This window comes from Barbus barbus, assembly GCF_936440315.1.
Source record: "Barbus barbus genome assembly, chromosome: 17".
Classification (NCBI taxonomy): Eukaryota; Metazoa; Chordata; class Actinopteri; order Cypriniformes; family Cyprinidae; genus Barbus; species Barbus barbus.
In genome coordinates this window covers 27,208,733-27,224,398 of record NC_136745.1, presented here as the reverse complement: position 1 = coordinate 27,224,398, position 15,666 = coordinate 27,208,733, and the positions used below count along the sequence as shown (strand labels likewise).

At 35.6% G+C, this 15,666-nt stretch overlaps 1 protein-coding gene across 1 annotated transcript; it reads right to left on the bottom strand.

Annotated features, from left to right (window-relative positions):
* Positions 1–5,912: 5,912 nt before the first annotated feature.
* On the bottom strand, positions 5,913–14,711 carry LOC306883100 (homeobox protein EMX1-like). The gene is made up of 3 exons (XM_079438194.1): positions 14,045–14,711; positions 8,277–8,461; positions 5,913–7,080 (listed from the first exon to the last, which is right to left on the bottom strand). Exons 1-3 carry the CDS (start codon positions 14,373–14,375, stop codon positions 6,913–6,915), a joined length of 684 nt encoding a protein of 227 aa, XP_079294320.1. The 5' UTR covers positions 14,376–14,711; the 3' UTR covers positions 5,913–6,912.
* Between the last annotated feature and the right edge of the window lie 955 nt (positions 14,712–15,666).

The following is a 15,666-nucleotide window of genomic DNA, read 5'->3' as shown; positions in this document are numbered from 1 at the left end:
CTAAATATCTGCAAACATGGTATTTTTATGCTTTAGTTCAGTCAAAAAAAAATACAACATCTTGAAGTTATAATAATAATTAATTATTATTATTATTATTATTCAGTCAAAAGCAATACATTTCTGTATTTACAGTAGGCATATTTTCAGGGCCTTATTGATGGCCTTGTGGGGGCACACAACACATGAACTTTTTTTTTTTATCTCACAACATTTTTCAGCATATGATGACCTTCAGAGAGAAGTGTAAGCTGCTGATGTGGTGTAAATTTCTCATCTCACTCGGTCTGATGTGACTGTCAGTGGTCAGTCTCCTTACTGTCATGCGTAAATATAGGGATTGATAAATATAGTCACAGCAACCGGATGCCCGTGATGCTGATGCACCGCTTTTCATCATAATTCTGCACCCAGAACCAGACTGGGCCCCTTAAATAGTAATGTGCTAGAACACAAATAGGGGATGCGTGATCACATTGGAGAAAACCTGCTGTCGGGTGTTGATTCGCGCTGTCTGGTGAGTGCCAATGGGGACGCGCGTCAGTTTTATGAGCCGGGAGGAGAGGCGTTGGCAGGGAAAGAAATGCGCTCATCAATGTTTATTAATCATCGGCGTGATATGATACTGTAGAATTGCAGTATTTTTACACACGTTGAGCATGCACAATCGTCTTTGGCTACAAGTCGATTAACTTAATTAGTCACAGGTCTGTGTGAAAGCAATGCAAAACTGTTTCTGGTATAAGCAAAACGCCGTAAGTGTCATTCTATCAGCTGTCAGTCAAAGTCATCTGCTGGGCCTGCTTTTTCTGTTTTTAACACACACGTCGGAGTGTCTCAAGCTGTTTGCAAGGAATCAAGCGTCGAGTTTTCTACATGAACCGCATGAAGCAAACGAGCAACAGCTCACACATCAGAAAACCCACTGTGTATCTATGAAAAAGACAAAAAATGCAAGGCGAGAGAAATGGGGCCAGGAAAACGATACAGCATTATGAATAACTTGCTCACTAATTGATCCTCTGCAGTGAATGGGTGCCGTCAGAATGAGAGCCTAAACAGCTGATTAAAACATCACAATAATCCACACCACTCCAGTCCATCAGTTAACAACTTGTGAAGCGAATATCTGCATGTTTAACAAATCCATCATTAAGATGTTTTAACATTAAAGGGGTCATATGATGCGATTTCAAGTTTTCCTTTCTGTTTGGAGTGTTACAAGCTGATTGTGCATAGATAAGATCCCTGAAGTTGCAAAGACTAAAGTCTCAATACCAAAGAGATATTCTTTATAAAAGTTAAGATTCTGCCACGCCCCTTAAAACGGCTCATTCAAACACGCCCCCACATGTCTACATCACGATGTGGAAATATTGAGTGTCTCACATCACAGCGGAGTGCACAGTCCATCAGAAATCGTCTTAATCGCGGGTTGTTTGCAAAGACATACTAGCATCAGTGTCTGTCTGTTCCCCGACACAGGCTTGAACTGATGGTAAAATTAAGGCCACTATTAACTGTCTTTACATTTATTTTGAAAGCTAAAGCTCGTGATGGAAAGGGGCGTTACATTTCCGACGCGGCTTGTGGTGTTCGGCCAATCACAATGCACTGTGCCAGTTGGCCAATCAGAGCAGACTGCGTTTGTTGGAAGGAGGGACTTTGTATAAAACAACGCGTTTGAGAGAGGCGGGGCATAGAGGACTTACAGTAATGTACAGTATTTGAAAAATAATGTGTTTTTTGATCATTAAAGCATGTCAACATATTCAGTTACACCAAATACACAAAATAATGGTCTTTAAAAAAGCATCACATGACCCCTTTAAACCATCACATCTGGTAAAAATATGAGTTCATAATCCCTAATAATGCTTTCTCCAGTGGAAAAAGTCCATCCCTTGTTTTCCTCTCACATCAAAATCCACTTTTTCGCATGCTCGATTTGTGCATATTTCTCTCCTGATTCAGATGAGACGACTAGGACTTTTAGTCGTATTTTAGCCAGAAGCAATCATTTTAAGTTAGAAACCTCTTGTCAGCTGTAGGACTCTCATTCTGACGGCACCCATTCACTGCAGAGGATCCATTAGTGAGCAAGTACTGCTATATTTCTCCAAATCTGTTCTGATGAAGAAACAAACTCATCTACATCTTGGATGCCCTAAGAGCGAGTACAATTTCAGCATAACTATTCCTTTAAACTACGTTATGATTGCTAGTTTGATATTACTTTTATACAATATTTAATACAAAATTGTTATTATTAAATGTTAAATATCACACAAACAAGAGCTTTGATTGATGAACAAAGGTGTCATCAGCTCTGAGATGTGAAAGACAAGGTAGATTTCTATCTGCAAAGAAGTATTGCATATGAATGACTCCCTCGCTGTCTTTGTCCACGCAACACACTATTAACTGATGTTTCTGTGTAATTACTCTGTCTGTGTGTTTTACAAACACACAGACACTCACAAAAGAGGCTGGTATGTTTTCAAAGAAGCAAAGCGGCATGTCTGCAATAATTTAAATATTTGCAATCAAAACAGAAACTCTCACTGACTGTTTTGGGTACACAAGAAAGCCTCGCCAATCAAAATATTGTTGCGAAAGCACAATGTCAAAAGCAATTTACTTTTGAAAGATCGATGTGACCGTTGATGAGCGTCTTCGGTTTAGTGCATGGATCTTGGATCGGTAACAGTCATTGTGCATTAATTAGAGCTCCTAACACTGATTCACAAAAACCAATCAATTACTCTTCTAGACTTGACTGGAAGTACCCTATAATTGGGTGGCTGCTTTCCTTTTCTCAAGTGCCCCGCAGCCAATCGGTGCAGACCAAACAGGTGGCAGCAGAGGAAACAAGCTCTTCCAGTCCATAAAACTGGCTAACTAGCTCCTGAAAGTTGCCAGCCTGCAATTATCATATCATTTGTGTTGTAAATCACACTGCTTCTTGTCATGGTATCATCACATGCAGCACATATAACCCCCCACCGCCTAAAAAAAAGATTGGGAAAAAAAAAAGAGTAATTTTCAAAAAATATGTGTGACATTGTCCCTCCCATACTCTACGTTGCACAATAGACTCAAACGCATATGTACTTCCTCCTTCTCACGTCCAAACATCCCCAATTCCAGCTTACCCACCCACATACCAAATTATTATCCTGTCATCTAGACACAAGGATGTACAAGGATGCCTTTTGTCCATCATATCCCAAATAATTCTGCTTTGGAAAAGTAATACACCTTCCATCTGGTTTTTGTTTTCCATTGGCTGTTATAATCATGACAACCCATAATAGCAGCATGTTGTTTAGTTTAATCATTTGCGCAGTTATCGGATAATTTTATGAATACTTAATTAAAAACACATACAACACTGAACAGTGACAATGTTTATAGCCTCGCTGAGGTACTGTATGTTCTCACCCTCTAAACACATGGTAATTACTCAGCTGCAGTTGATACAACCACAAATGAGGCAAATGAGTCACTGGTAGATAGATAAACAACTAGATAAGGGTGTTTTTTAACCAACGGAGATGAAGATTTAAATAGAACACCAGCTTATAAAGAAATTGTTTCAAAATCAATAACATATTCAGTAAATGACTATCAATTTTATCTTCCACACTGAAAAAAAAAAAATAGGTCCAGAAAAAAAAACTGAAATTGCTAGTGAACATTTACAAAGAAACATCAGTAACACACTGAATTCAATATAAAATTTTGAAGCAGAAAGAGATATTGAGAGAGAAAATAACCACTTTTTTTCACAACTTTGAAAACTATTGTTATAAATAAATTTTTTATTTATTTATAAATAAATAAATAAAAATACAAAATAAATTTTTTCAATATTTTTGATGAATGTTTTATTGTTAATATTTATTTATTTATTTATTAAAGTATCACCAAACTGCAATAAAAGTTTATAAAATAAAACAGGTTTCACTAAGAAACTGCTTGTAAATTTCACAAAGAAACACCAAGCAACATACTCAATTATGTCCAATTTTCAAGAATTAAAACTGATATAGTATTTTTGTTGTTGTCTTTGTATTATGTTGAAAAATATATTTTTTTACAGTGTACAAATGATAAAAGTTATCCAAATTTATGGAAGTGCTGCAAATTCATAAAAAAAATACCTGCTGTATATTTATTTCTCAAATGTCTTATTTTAGTAAATGCACTCAATGACCAATTTTGCATTCAAAATGAATAGGAAAGAGATTTAAACACAATGACTAAAGTTTCAACAATGCATGTTTTTTCGAAGTTGTAAATAAAAAAATTATTGGATTATGTTTCATAAGAAATTACTATTTCAGTCTTCGTACCTCAAAATTTGATGTTTAATTCAATGCATTACTTGCCATTTCTTTCTAATTGTAAAAATCAGCAAGCAATTTCTGAGTGAAAATTCTTTCTAGAAAACAAAGACCAATTATGAGTTATCTCTATCATAGTTCTCATGGACAGACTCGGTTTGCAGGCAGCAGAACTAGTTTTGATTAACTCGATGAAGCCAAATCGGTGGCCCACTCCACGCTTGGCATCGGTCCAGATCAAATTACTGTAAGTTAGATGAATTATTTCACTTAACATAGTTGGGAAACATCACAGACTGCTCTCTACACCTACATGCTTTCAACCATCTGTTCTTTTGTTTACACCTCTTCATATCCATGGCAACACATGGGGGCAGGTAGCTAGTCGGAAATATTTGTAAGTAATATAGCCCTCATAAGATTAATGAGCGTTTGTGTGCTTTGACACAGAGGAATATTCGGAGGCAGAATGGCTGATATACAGTGACTCCAGCATATTAGTCAGTCTAAACTATTTTACACAATTTCTTCTTGCACTGGGTATTAGGCCATATGTTGCATCAGATCTGTGTTGAAATCACTCTTGCTGTCTTCAGAGTCTCCTATTTATCATCATGTGCTTGACAGAGATAACGTCCTGTCTATGCCATCATTACTCATGCAGACAGAGAGTGGTCATTTTGCATACACAAACACTGTGACTTCGCTGGTTATACGTTGCATTAGTGAAGTTTGACTCTACCCACACACAATTTATTACGGGGTCATTGTTTGTAATTTCATTTCGCTTCACATACCTAAATACCTGGCTATCTCAAACATAATGGGTATGATAGAAACAGCCTTTGTTTACACTATAATGAGTGGTGGTGTGTTTCATGTAGTGGGTGTTTGAGTTTAAATTAAGCTTTCTGAAGTGTTGCGGCGTATGTTTTTATCCTGGAGACTTTTCCATTAATTAAAGAGAATATGAATAGATTGTTCTTATATTATCTTTCACAGTTTATAGGCATTGCGACTGATAATGAGGCTTGTATTAACGTCTGTGTGTACTGAGGTGATGCAGAGAAGCAGATTTAATTCATTTCTGTCACTCTAGGCCTTAAGGATCAGCAGGTGTAAATTACAGCACACAAAGGTGACATGGATGCATTTCCAGCTTACTGAAACATATATGTGTATATATGTAAATTTAAATGAGCAAGCACATGATCAGATGCACATAAGTGAACGGTTAAATGCTACAAAAATTCAGAAACATATTCAGAAGTGAAAGACTGTACTGATTTGCTCCAGTTTCAGCTGAATGTTTGCACATGGAAATCCGTTCACGTTCAAGCACTTATATGTTGTGTGAGCATGTAAATACACTATTATTGGGAGTCTTTCTGAGTAGGGATACCCGTCTGCTTTGCGTAACTGAATTAATTAAGCTGCAGTTGCTCAGGTATACAAAAGCAACTTATATTAAAACTTATGCTTTAATCAAATCTATTCGATGTAACATAATAGTAATAAAAACAATAATGGAACAAAGGAATAAATCATTTCCAAACAGACATTAAGTTAAAGTTTTATTATCTAATAGTCTGCAGAAAAAAAGTTTAACAAGCACATAACAAAAAAATGCCTGAACAATGAAGACGAACAGATGGGATTACAGTGCTTTTCACCTTAAAGGATACCCAGTAAAGAAACAATCTGCTATGAAGTGCTACAAACCATTCTGGGTCTTGGAGGTTAGACTGAGAATTTTTTTTTTTTCTATTTTAATTGAGCAAAGAAAGAAATTCAAGCATTTTCTAAGCTTCTCTAGTTCACTGATATTTGACATCAGTTCAAGAGCCATTAAAAAAATAATAATTCTCACGCAATACAAGCAAAATCTTTTGTAAGCTTTAACCCGGATGTAAAACGCAAAATCAAATTTTGGGTTTGGAGCTCAAATGCATAGAAAAGTCCACTCGTTCAGAATAAATAGAACCATTTCTAATGTGAAACTGCGCTAGTGATTTTCTAGAAAGACCGCGAGGGTATTTTTCACCGCTTTAAATTTGCCCGGTTCATAAACTAATGACATTTTGTCAAATACAAACCTCCAGTTTTTCAGAAGTACATCTATGAGTGATATTTGATTCACACACTGGATAGACCTATTAGACTGTGGCCGTTGAACGTCTAAAGCAATTGAACACTACGAACATTTATCAATCTATTCATTAAAGTGGTTTTATTACCTTTCCCGTCCGATATACTACTTTATAATGGAAATGTTCTGACTGATAACAAAGGAGCAAGAGAGAAGTGTAACAAAAGAAAGCATACAAAAAGTCTTCATTGCTCTGAGATGGAACGTGATCCAAAACAAAGAGGTCCATGTGTATTGCATACAGAAGTCTTCCAGTCGAGTCTTTGTTCAGCTGTGCATGATGAGCCGACTGTGACTCAGTTCCTTAGTTTACAAGCCGAGTTCAATTCATGACAAAGTCTGAAGAATGTCTTGCTTTTTTGTGTATGTGGCAGGGATCCATCAGCATGACTGATGTTTATTAGCCGTGTGATATCAGTCTTCTGAAATGACGTCAATGTCCTCAGAGCTGCCCTGCTGAGTGGCCACCCTCCAGCGGCTCACGTGCTGACTACCTTTCCTCTTCTGCTGCGAGTCCGGCGACTCTTCCTCCAGCTTCTGTCTCTTGTGTTTGGTCCTTCTGTTCTGGAACCAGACTTTCACCTTAACAAGAGTGACAAAGAGAGGCCATTTTTATAACACTTACTTAGTAATATTTTTTTAAATGCGTGTTTTTATTCTTTTTTGATTCAAAAATAAACTGGGAAGCAAATCTCGCCCGTACTGTGTTAGCTATTAAAATACTTTCACGGTATATTATTATGCCATATTTAAAAACATGCTTATGCCTGCTGCTCATTTGAAATATGACTGTTGACGTAATCTCTCAATCTGGTGAGGAAATCATGTTTCATTTTACAATCTCAATATGTGAAAACATATATATACTATGTGAGTTTTTAAAACAGTATGTTTAAAAGCATTCGAAATAAAAGTTTTATTAAAAATTAGCATTCTTAATTTAAAAAATGCATCAGAATACAGTGTGTTAAAACATCCAAAATAACTAATAAAACTAAATAACTCATTCAGAGCAAGTGGCCAGTTGTCTTAAACCATCAGAGAAAATGCTTCTGTTTTGCATTTTTATAATTAAAAACAATTCAAAATTTTATTATCATCTTAAAATTTTGGAAATAAAGTTTAATTAAAAATGAACATTTAAAACGGTGTTAAAAACATCTAAAATAAGTAGATGTAAAAACAAAATAACTCATTTAAAAGATTCACAGCAGGTGTCTGAAAGTCTGAAATGTCTTGCATTTTTGTAATTAAAAATAATTACAGATTATATTATCAGTATGACAGTTTGAATGTAGCAAAATATGGATAAAACAGTATTTAAAAAACAAAATATCTCATTTCAAAGATTAAAAGTTGAGTTTTGTTTTAAAAGATTCACAGCAGGTGTCTAAAAGTCTAAAACCACCAGTGAAGAATATAACGTATTTCTTATTTTATGTCACATTTTATGTTTCTTATTTTATGTTCAGATTTTAAATTCCAGGTTTTCAAAAGTGCCTCAGACTGTTGGACCCCAGGTATTGCTCAAGCCTAACAATCCTACACAAATAAGTATGTACAGACGACTGTGAAAATAACCAATTATTGAGTGTTGCATACATGCTTTGGAATTTATATGGCCTATCCCAAGGCGAGGAATGATGAATTACTTCCGTCCTGTGAGGAAACTAGATGAGTAAATGTGTGTTCACGTCCCGTGTGTGTGTGTGTTTGTGTGTGGTGGAATGCAGCCGTGTTCGCTGGAGGGATGGACCCTGATGTCTCTATCTGCTCACCTGCGTCTCTGTCAGGCACAGCCCGTTGGCTAACTGCTTCCGCTCGGCTCCCACCACGTAATGGTTCTTCTCAAAGGCACGTTCCAGCCGGAGCAGCTGCGACGGGGAGAAGGCCGTGCGGATGCGCTTGGGCTTGCGAGAGAAAGGTCCGTGTAGCAGCAGGTTTTCCGGGCTACCGTCGTCACCTGGAGACAACAAGTAAAGAGAACATGTTAATTAGGAAGTCGATAATTTTATAGTTGTATTTTAAATAAATATTTTAAAATAATTGGAAGAAATCCTAAAAAATAGCAAGAGTATTAGTAATAGTAAGAAGTAAAGAGTGCAAGTTAATTAGTTATTGGATTTTTTCATAGTGTGTTTTTAAAATTTCTTTCAAAAATAAAAATACAAAATAGAGAAATAAAGATGCATGTTAATTAGGAAGTAGATCATTTTATAGGAATTTTGACTAAATCAAAATGTAAGGGTTTCTTTGAAAAAAAATAGAGAAATAAAGTGTGCATCTTAATTGGGATGTGTACAATTTTATAAGGATTTTAAATAAATAAATAAAAACCTAAAAATCTCTTTAAAAATTTTAACTAAAAATAGAGAACTAAAAAGTACATGTTGGAAGTGTACAATTTTATAGTAGGATTTTAAATAAATAATCATGTACTTTACAAAAATGCTTAAAAACAGAAAATATAATTTAAAAAAAATATATATATAAAAACAAATTGAGAAATAATAATTAGGAAGTGGACAGGTACTGGGGTTTTAAAAAATACTAAAATGTAAAAAAAATAAATCTCACACATGCAAACCTTTTAAAGATTTTTAATAGTGACTTAAGTGTCAAAATAATTTTTTTGTGTTTGTCATTTTTAGTAACCTTCTGCTGATATCACAAAGACATCATTGTATTGCTTTTGAAATTTGAATTCCACACTTGTATGGCATTACATGTGCATTCATAAAATTATGTTAGAGTATTAAAATATCTGTCTTACGGCAACCATTACATCAACATGTCTTCATTTAGCAGATGTATTATCCAAAGACTCTGTATGCTTTTATACAAAATAAGTGCTTTACATAGGCACAGCAATGCAGACATTAGGTGCAGGATTGCATGTCTTAATTGAGCCACATGAGTCGATTTGAATAATTCCAGGTCTGTTCCAGACACGGCTGATGGAAAGTGTGTTCACACCGCATCACTCAACGTTTCCGTGCATTCACAGACGAGTCTTTAACCTTCTGCCCTCATAATGTGGCATTATCCTGATTTTCATACAAATGCAAGGCTTTGAAATATTGCTGCTAAAATATAAATAGACATCCGTGGCTGAAAAGATGTAAAACAATTGTGATGAATATGCTAATTGTCAGTTAAGCAAATCTAAATCCCTTACATTTGGGTTGATTATATTCAACATGAGGGAATAGTAAAATTTCATCTCCATCAGCGTCAGGCCGAACGTGATCTTCGCGCGACCCCAGACAACATCTGGAGGGCAGAGTCCCAATGCCGTTTATTGCAAACACACAAAGAGAGAAAAACATTTTTCATAAACAAATGGATGGGTAATTTACGTGACCACTTTAGTGTTTGGAGAGCTATGCTTGAAAGAATCTTCAGAAAGATGATGACCGCAATCACGTATAAACAAAATATTCTCGCGGAGCGGTTACTGGGAGGATTGTGAAGCACGCAGAAGTGACAGACCATGATCTTTTGTCAATGAAAAAATAACCAAAATGTTTCAACGTTCGCATCAGGTGTGCAACCGCAAATGTACATCGGTAACATGCAAACGTCTCAAAAAGATGTTTGCTTCGATATAACGACTGTTTCTGAGCATCGGCTGGAGTCATGAATGCGGCTGGTAGGCCACAAAGGCCGTCAACTGCAATTGCTACAAGTATATTAACATATCAAATGGAAGTTATGAAATATATTCAGTCATCCAGACATACTTTCACAGTTCCAAAAGGCGACTAAATCCTCTAACCACAAATTTAGATAAACTAATTTAACCCAAATCCAAAGAGTAAGCCATAAGAGTTAAATTTACACAGAAGCCATTCAATTTTAACACTGATCATCAAAGAATGCACAGTGATGTACCAATTCTGAGCACAATAGCTCACTAATGGCATCACCAGAAGATGAAAAGCGGATTAGCATAAGGCTGTTCAGACTTTAAGTCTCTTTAAAAACTCCGAAACCAACCCTTTATCTGCAGACAATAGCTTTGAACTGACTCCTTTCAGAGGAGCGTTAAGCCATCACACAGAAGCAACTTCAACTCTCAGCCTCAACCACAGCAGATCCTGCTTAAAAATAATATGTCGTCTACACGCATCCCAATGCGAAAAAAACAACACATTTTTGGCCAATTGCAACATATAGGGTGTTTGTTTGCATGCACGGAACGATGCAAGCCTTCATTACCAGAGGCTTTCCAAAGGTCCTAATAATGTACGACCTTTACTTCTATTTTACTAAAAGGTGCACATTTTCTGTCACAGCACTGTCATTGACAACTGCTTTCAGCTGGCGTGCTGAAAACGCTTTGAACACCACAGGCAAAAACAATGGAGATACCTCCATGCAAAAATGAGGGGAGCCGGGTGCAAGAATGTAAATAATGAGTTCTCCGCGGTTTGAAGGTGTTGAAAAGCCCTCCTTAAACCTTCCTCAAGGTGCGCTGAGCGCCAACCAACCGAAACCCAGCTCGGTGGCAACTTTTCGAAACTTTTGCATCAAAGTGTGCGCTCGGTCTGGCATCATCAGCATGTGTGGCATCACCTCGGCGTCTCTCGAGAGAGAGGTGGTGGATCAGACTGGCAGGCCAGAACACTGACGGAGACTCGAGCCTCCTGAAGAGCTGGGAGACCCTCCGGGGCTTTGGACTCAAACACACACTGGCCTATCCACGGCAAGAAAGCCCCCAACATGAGGAAAAGGGAACCAGATGGCACCCAGATCAGCTTTACTATCATTCCCTTGGCACAAACAAGCTTGGTCTTGTCAGTGCTGTTCTCATTAGAGGCAGGGAGAAGGGTGGCCTATAGTGGGAAAGAAAGAGACTGGACCCTTTGGTCTCTCCTACAGAATGTGTTCCTGTGACGCTGCCTTCCTCTAATTTTTCAGTCTTGATAAGCACACACACACACGACTTTAATGCTAGTATGATTTTTATTTTATTATTATTACATTGTTATATTATTCTATTACATTATACTTTTGCATAAGGCCTGTAAAAAATTATATTCAACAGTGTTAAAAGTCTGCATATGACACTTTGTTAATGTCTCTTGCTGTGTGTGTGTTACGTGAATATATATATATATATATATTACTATATTACATTATTTATTACATTATGCTATGAAGCCTCTAAATTTTTTTTTAGCTCATCTCAAAATAAACCTTTTATTTTTTCAAAATTTTGAAGAAAATTACGTAAAATTATATTATAATATGTATAATACGTAAAAACTTACTGTTTACTTACCACTGTTAATACATCTATAGCCTATATACATGTATATACATATACGTCTATATATACATCTTTACACACATATGTATGTATATATATATATATATATATATATATGTGTGTGTGTGTGTGTATATAGGTATACACACACACACACACACACACATATATATATATATATATATATATTCCCAGCTTGATTACTCTTTTTGAAGAAGAACATGACTATCAAACCTATCAAATTATATTTTATAATTAGATTTTTAATAGGAATAAAAAAAAAATCAAGAAATTTGAAGAAACAAATTAATCTCAGACAATAATCCTTTTTTTAAATATTTTTTCATCTTTTCAATATACAGTTATTATTAGGGTTATATAATTATATATAGTGCATGTATAGTTCTTAACTGATATGATCATAATGTTTACTACATTATGCGTTGGAATGCAGCCTCTAAAAATGAAAGAGTCTGCTGATGACGGTGTTTGTACCTCTGGAAGATTTGTATTGTAACCTGATCGCACACAAATCTCAGAAAAGTGCATCAGTGTGGCACTGTCACAGTCTGTGAAACATACCCATAACACTAACCCCTGCTCATGTACAACAGCAGGCCGCTCTGGGATCCTGTTTATCTTGTCCCGCATGACGGATCCGAGGACATGGACGCATCTCTTTTCTCATTCAGGAAGTGGCAGAGTTAAAACCCATGAACACATTAGGCCATCCTTTCCCACCCAATCCCCACGGCTGCATTTAGTCTTGTCTAAACAGTAGTTTTCTAAGTTATTGGACACCATCAGTGAGTGGATCGGCTCTGTGTGTAAACAAAGAAGCTCTATCTGAACCCCTGAAGTGAGTAATAGTGACAACAACCTCTGACTTCCACCGATTACCTGAGCAATGCCCTCGAGGGCTGTGGAGCAGCTCAGGACCCTCACAGACCGGCCAGAGCTACTGATAGCTGCTTTAACAAATTGCCTGGTAAATAAGACCTCCCAGTATCGATTACACTTTTTAAGGACTCTGCAAACAGGACTATCAAATCTATAATAGTATATGCTACAATTTAAAGAAGCTTGAAGTAGCCTAATTTAGGCTACTAAATTTAAATCAAATTAATAATTAAACTCTTAAAAGAACATAAGGCAGATTTTCCAGAATAAATCCATAAAAGTATGTGCTTGTGCAAATAATTGCTTAAAACACTAACATATGTCCTTAACAGTATTATAAATGTTTGCTTTTATTACAGTATAATTTTAAGAGCTGTAAATGTTCATGATCCTAATAATAACAAGAAAATATAATAACAAACATAAAAGAGAGTAGTTGCATGCAGCAAATTGACCTCATACCAATTTCAACATGTAATAGTAATTCATTTTTGTCCCCTCCAAATAATTAAATTATCATAATAATTTATGTATATCCAACTTTTTAAAAAACGATGTAGAAATACAGTGCATAACAGTACAATGTGGGTCCTTCGTTAGAATTAAAATTAGATCAGATGTTTACATGATTCTATTAAAAGTAACATTTAAACGGCTGAACTATGTTTAAAGTAAAGCTTAATTAATAAAAGCAGGTAAATATCTGTAGGCTATTATCAATTTATACTTAACAATTATTGCAACTGCGATAATGTTTTAACAATCCATTATTTATTATAATAATATTGTACACTGAGGACTGAGAATAATTCAAACAGAACAAAAATAATAATAATATATATTGCCTAAATATGTAATAATCAAAATAAAGCAGCGGTCTTTCGTAATATAACGATTGTTATTTTGCAAGTCGTGTTTATTGGTTAAAGAGGTAAAAAAAAAAGCGCTTTAAACAATTTACAGTCAATTTATTAATAACAGAAATCTCAATTGCACGGCGTAATTTTCTCATCATTTTGAATATTTTCGATAAAATCGATAAAAAAATTTAAATATTCAGTACAACGTTAATAAAGCACAATGTTAAGGTATTAATGACTTCTCCCGTGCGCATCACTATAGCCTATATAATATATATATATATATATTAAATAACAGGCCTATTGAAATAAAACACTGAAATCAATACAATACCTTTGAAGTGCTGAAAGCATGCTCATAAGCTACTTAAAATCTGTTCGTGTTTGTTGCTTTTATTTTAATGCATGAAGAGGTCAAGCTGTTTTTAACTTCATAGGCCTGCACTGTTTTCAATATTTGGATATTTTCTCTGCATCCTCGTCGGCAACATAACTGAGCACAGATCCTCACCTTGGAATCGATGTCCCAGATATCTGTTCCTCAGCACCCACGGGTAGAAGTTCAAGGTTTCCCTCTGATGGGGGCTGAAGAAGGGCTGTGTGGGGATCTGGAGGTGCCTCAGAGAGTGAGTGGCCGGATCTGTGAACATCATCTCGGGGCTGCTGCTGTACAATGTCCTGCCTGAGTTCTGGAAGCAGCTCCCGAAGGGAGAAGGATGCATGGATTCAGTAAACCTCAGAGCAGTGGGTCTGATGGGCTCGTCCGCGGCGGCACTTGAGGAATTGGAGTCTTTACCAACAAGAGATTCAATGGTGAAGCACTTCTTATTGTGCTGGAACATTGTGAGGGTTATTAAAAAAAAATACTCAGTCAATAAAATAAAATAAAACAGTCAACAAGTAGCCTGTCACTCTGAAAGCGATGAGTCAAAAAATATAATATTTATATAGTCCATCTACAATCCATAACTTCATACGTTTCCTTTGGTTCCTTCAATTTCTTAGCATGCAATACACTTCCAATAGCAAATTAGGCTCTGTTCAAATGAATTCAATCTCATTCATGTCCTGATCAGAGCAAAACTCGTGCACCGTCAGCTGTGTCATCTGAAGCAGGCATCAGCTCCTCCGATGCATTAGCTGCGAGCTCTGATGATCGATGATCCGTCAGCTTGTGCGCCGAGGATTGTCATGAACCACCTTCTACCTGCGGCGCTCCGACAGCGAGGTGCGGTGCGCATGCGCAGATCGCCGAGCCATTTTGTGTCGTGTAAAGAAATTCAGGATTTGACCAGAAAGAGTTCAACCACAACAAAACTAAATCTATAAAGCCAGGGTAGACCTAAATTAAAAATGAGACAGGCGAAACCTTTTTTTCTGATGTCATGATCAGGTTATGCTGTGCATTAGGCTACAATTTATTTAATTGCATTGCATTATGATTACTATTTTTTATTTGTTATTTCTTTCTATTATTATTATTAGTTTTTTTTTTTTTGAACACGTGAAAGGGTTTCATAAATGTGTTCTATAGTGTAAAAGAAAACACATTTACTATCTCTATAAATGAATTCGTCACGATATTTATTACTTTTTATATATATGAAACGTAGCTTATCTATTTTAATAGAAATAGGTCTAGTTATTTGCGTTCATAATTATTCAAATATTTTGTTTAAAATAATATATTTTTTTATTATGTTAGTCCTAATTACATTAAATATTTTAAAATATTCTAATGCATATTCGAATGATCTTTTATTTATTTTGTGGTGCATTCAAATAAAAAACGAATTAGAATTAAAGCCTACAAATAGTAAGCAAAGCAACTAATAATAATAATAGCCTAATAATAAATGTCATTATTAGCCTATTATTATTATCATTAGCAGCATTATAGTTCTATTATTAACCCTTATTGTTGTATCAAATGATTATTATCTTCTCTAGTAAGAAATATCCTTTAATTAGCTTTATAAGGATGTTCCTCACAAGTGAGGATAATAATAGAAAGAAATTGAAATTGAGTGATCATAAAGAGCTTGTCAGTGAAATCTTAAATTGATGCTTGATCCAGCACTCATTTCTATTTTATGGATAGAAAGAGAACTCGGGAATCTGAACTAGTTTCTG

Bases quoted from the DNA above. Each gene is read 5' to 3' on its own strand.
- LOC306883100 (XM_079438194.1), bottom strand. From the start codon at position 14,375: ATGTTCCAGCACAATAAGAAGTGCTTCACCATTGAATCTCTTGTTGGT. The intron at 8,462-14,044 runs GTGAGGATCTGT...TGTTGTCTCCAG, and splicing joins TCTGGGACATCGATTCCAAG to GTGACGACGGTAGCCCGGAA. The intron at 7,081-8,276 runs GTGAGCAGATAG...ACTCTTGTTAAG, and splicing joins TGTGCCTGACAGAGACGCAG to GTGAAAGTCTGGTTCCAGAA.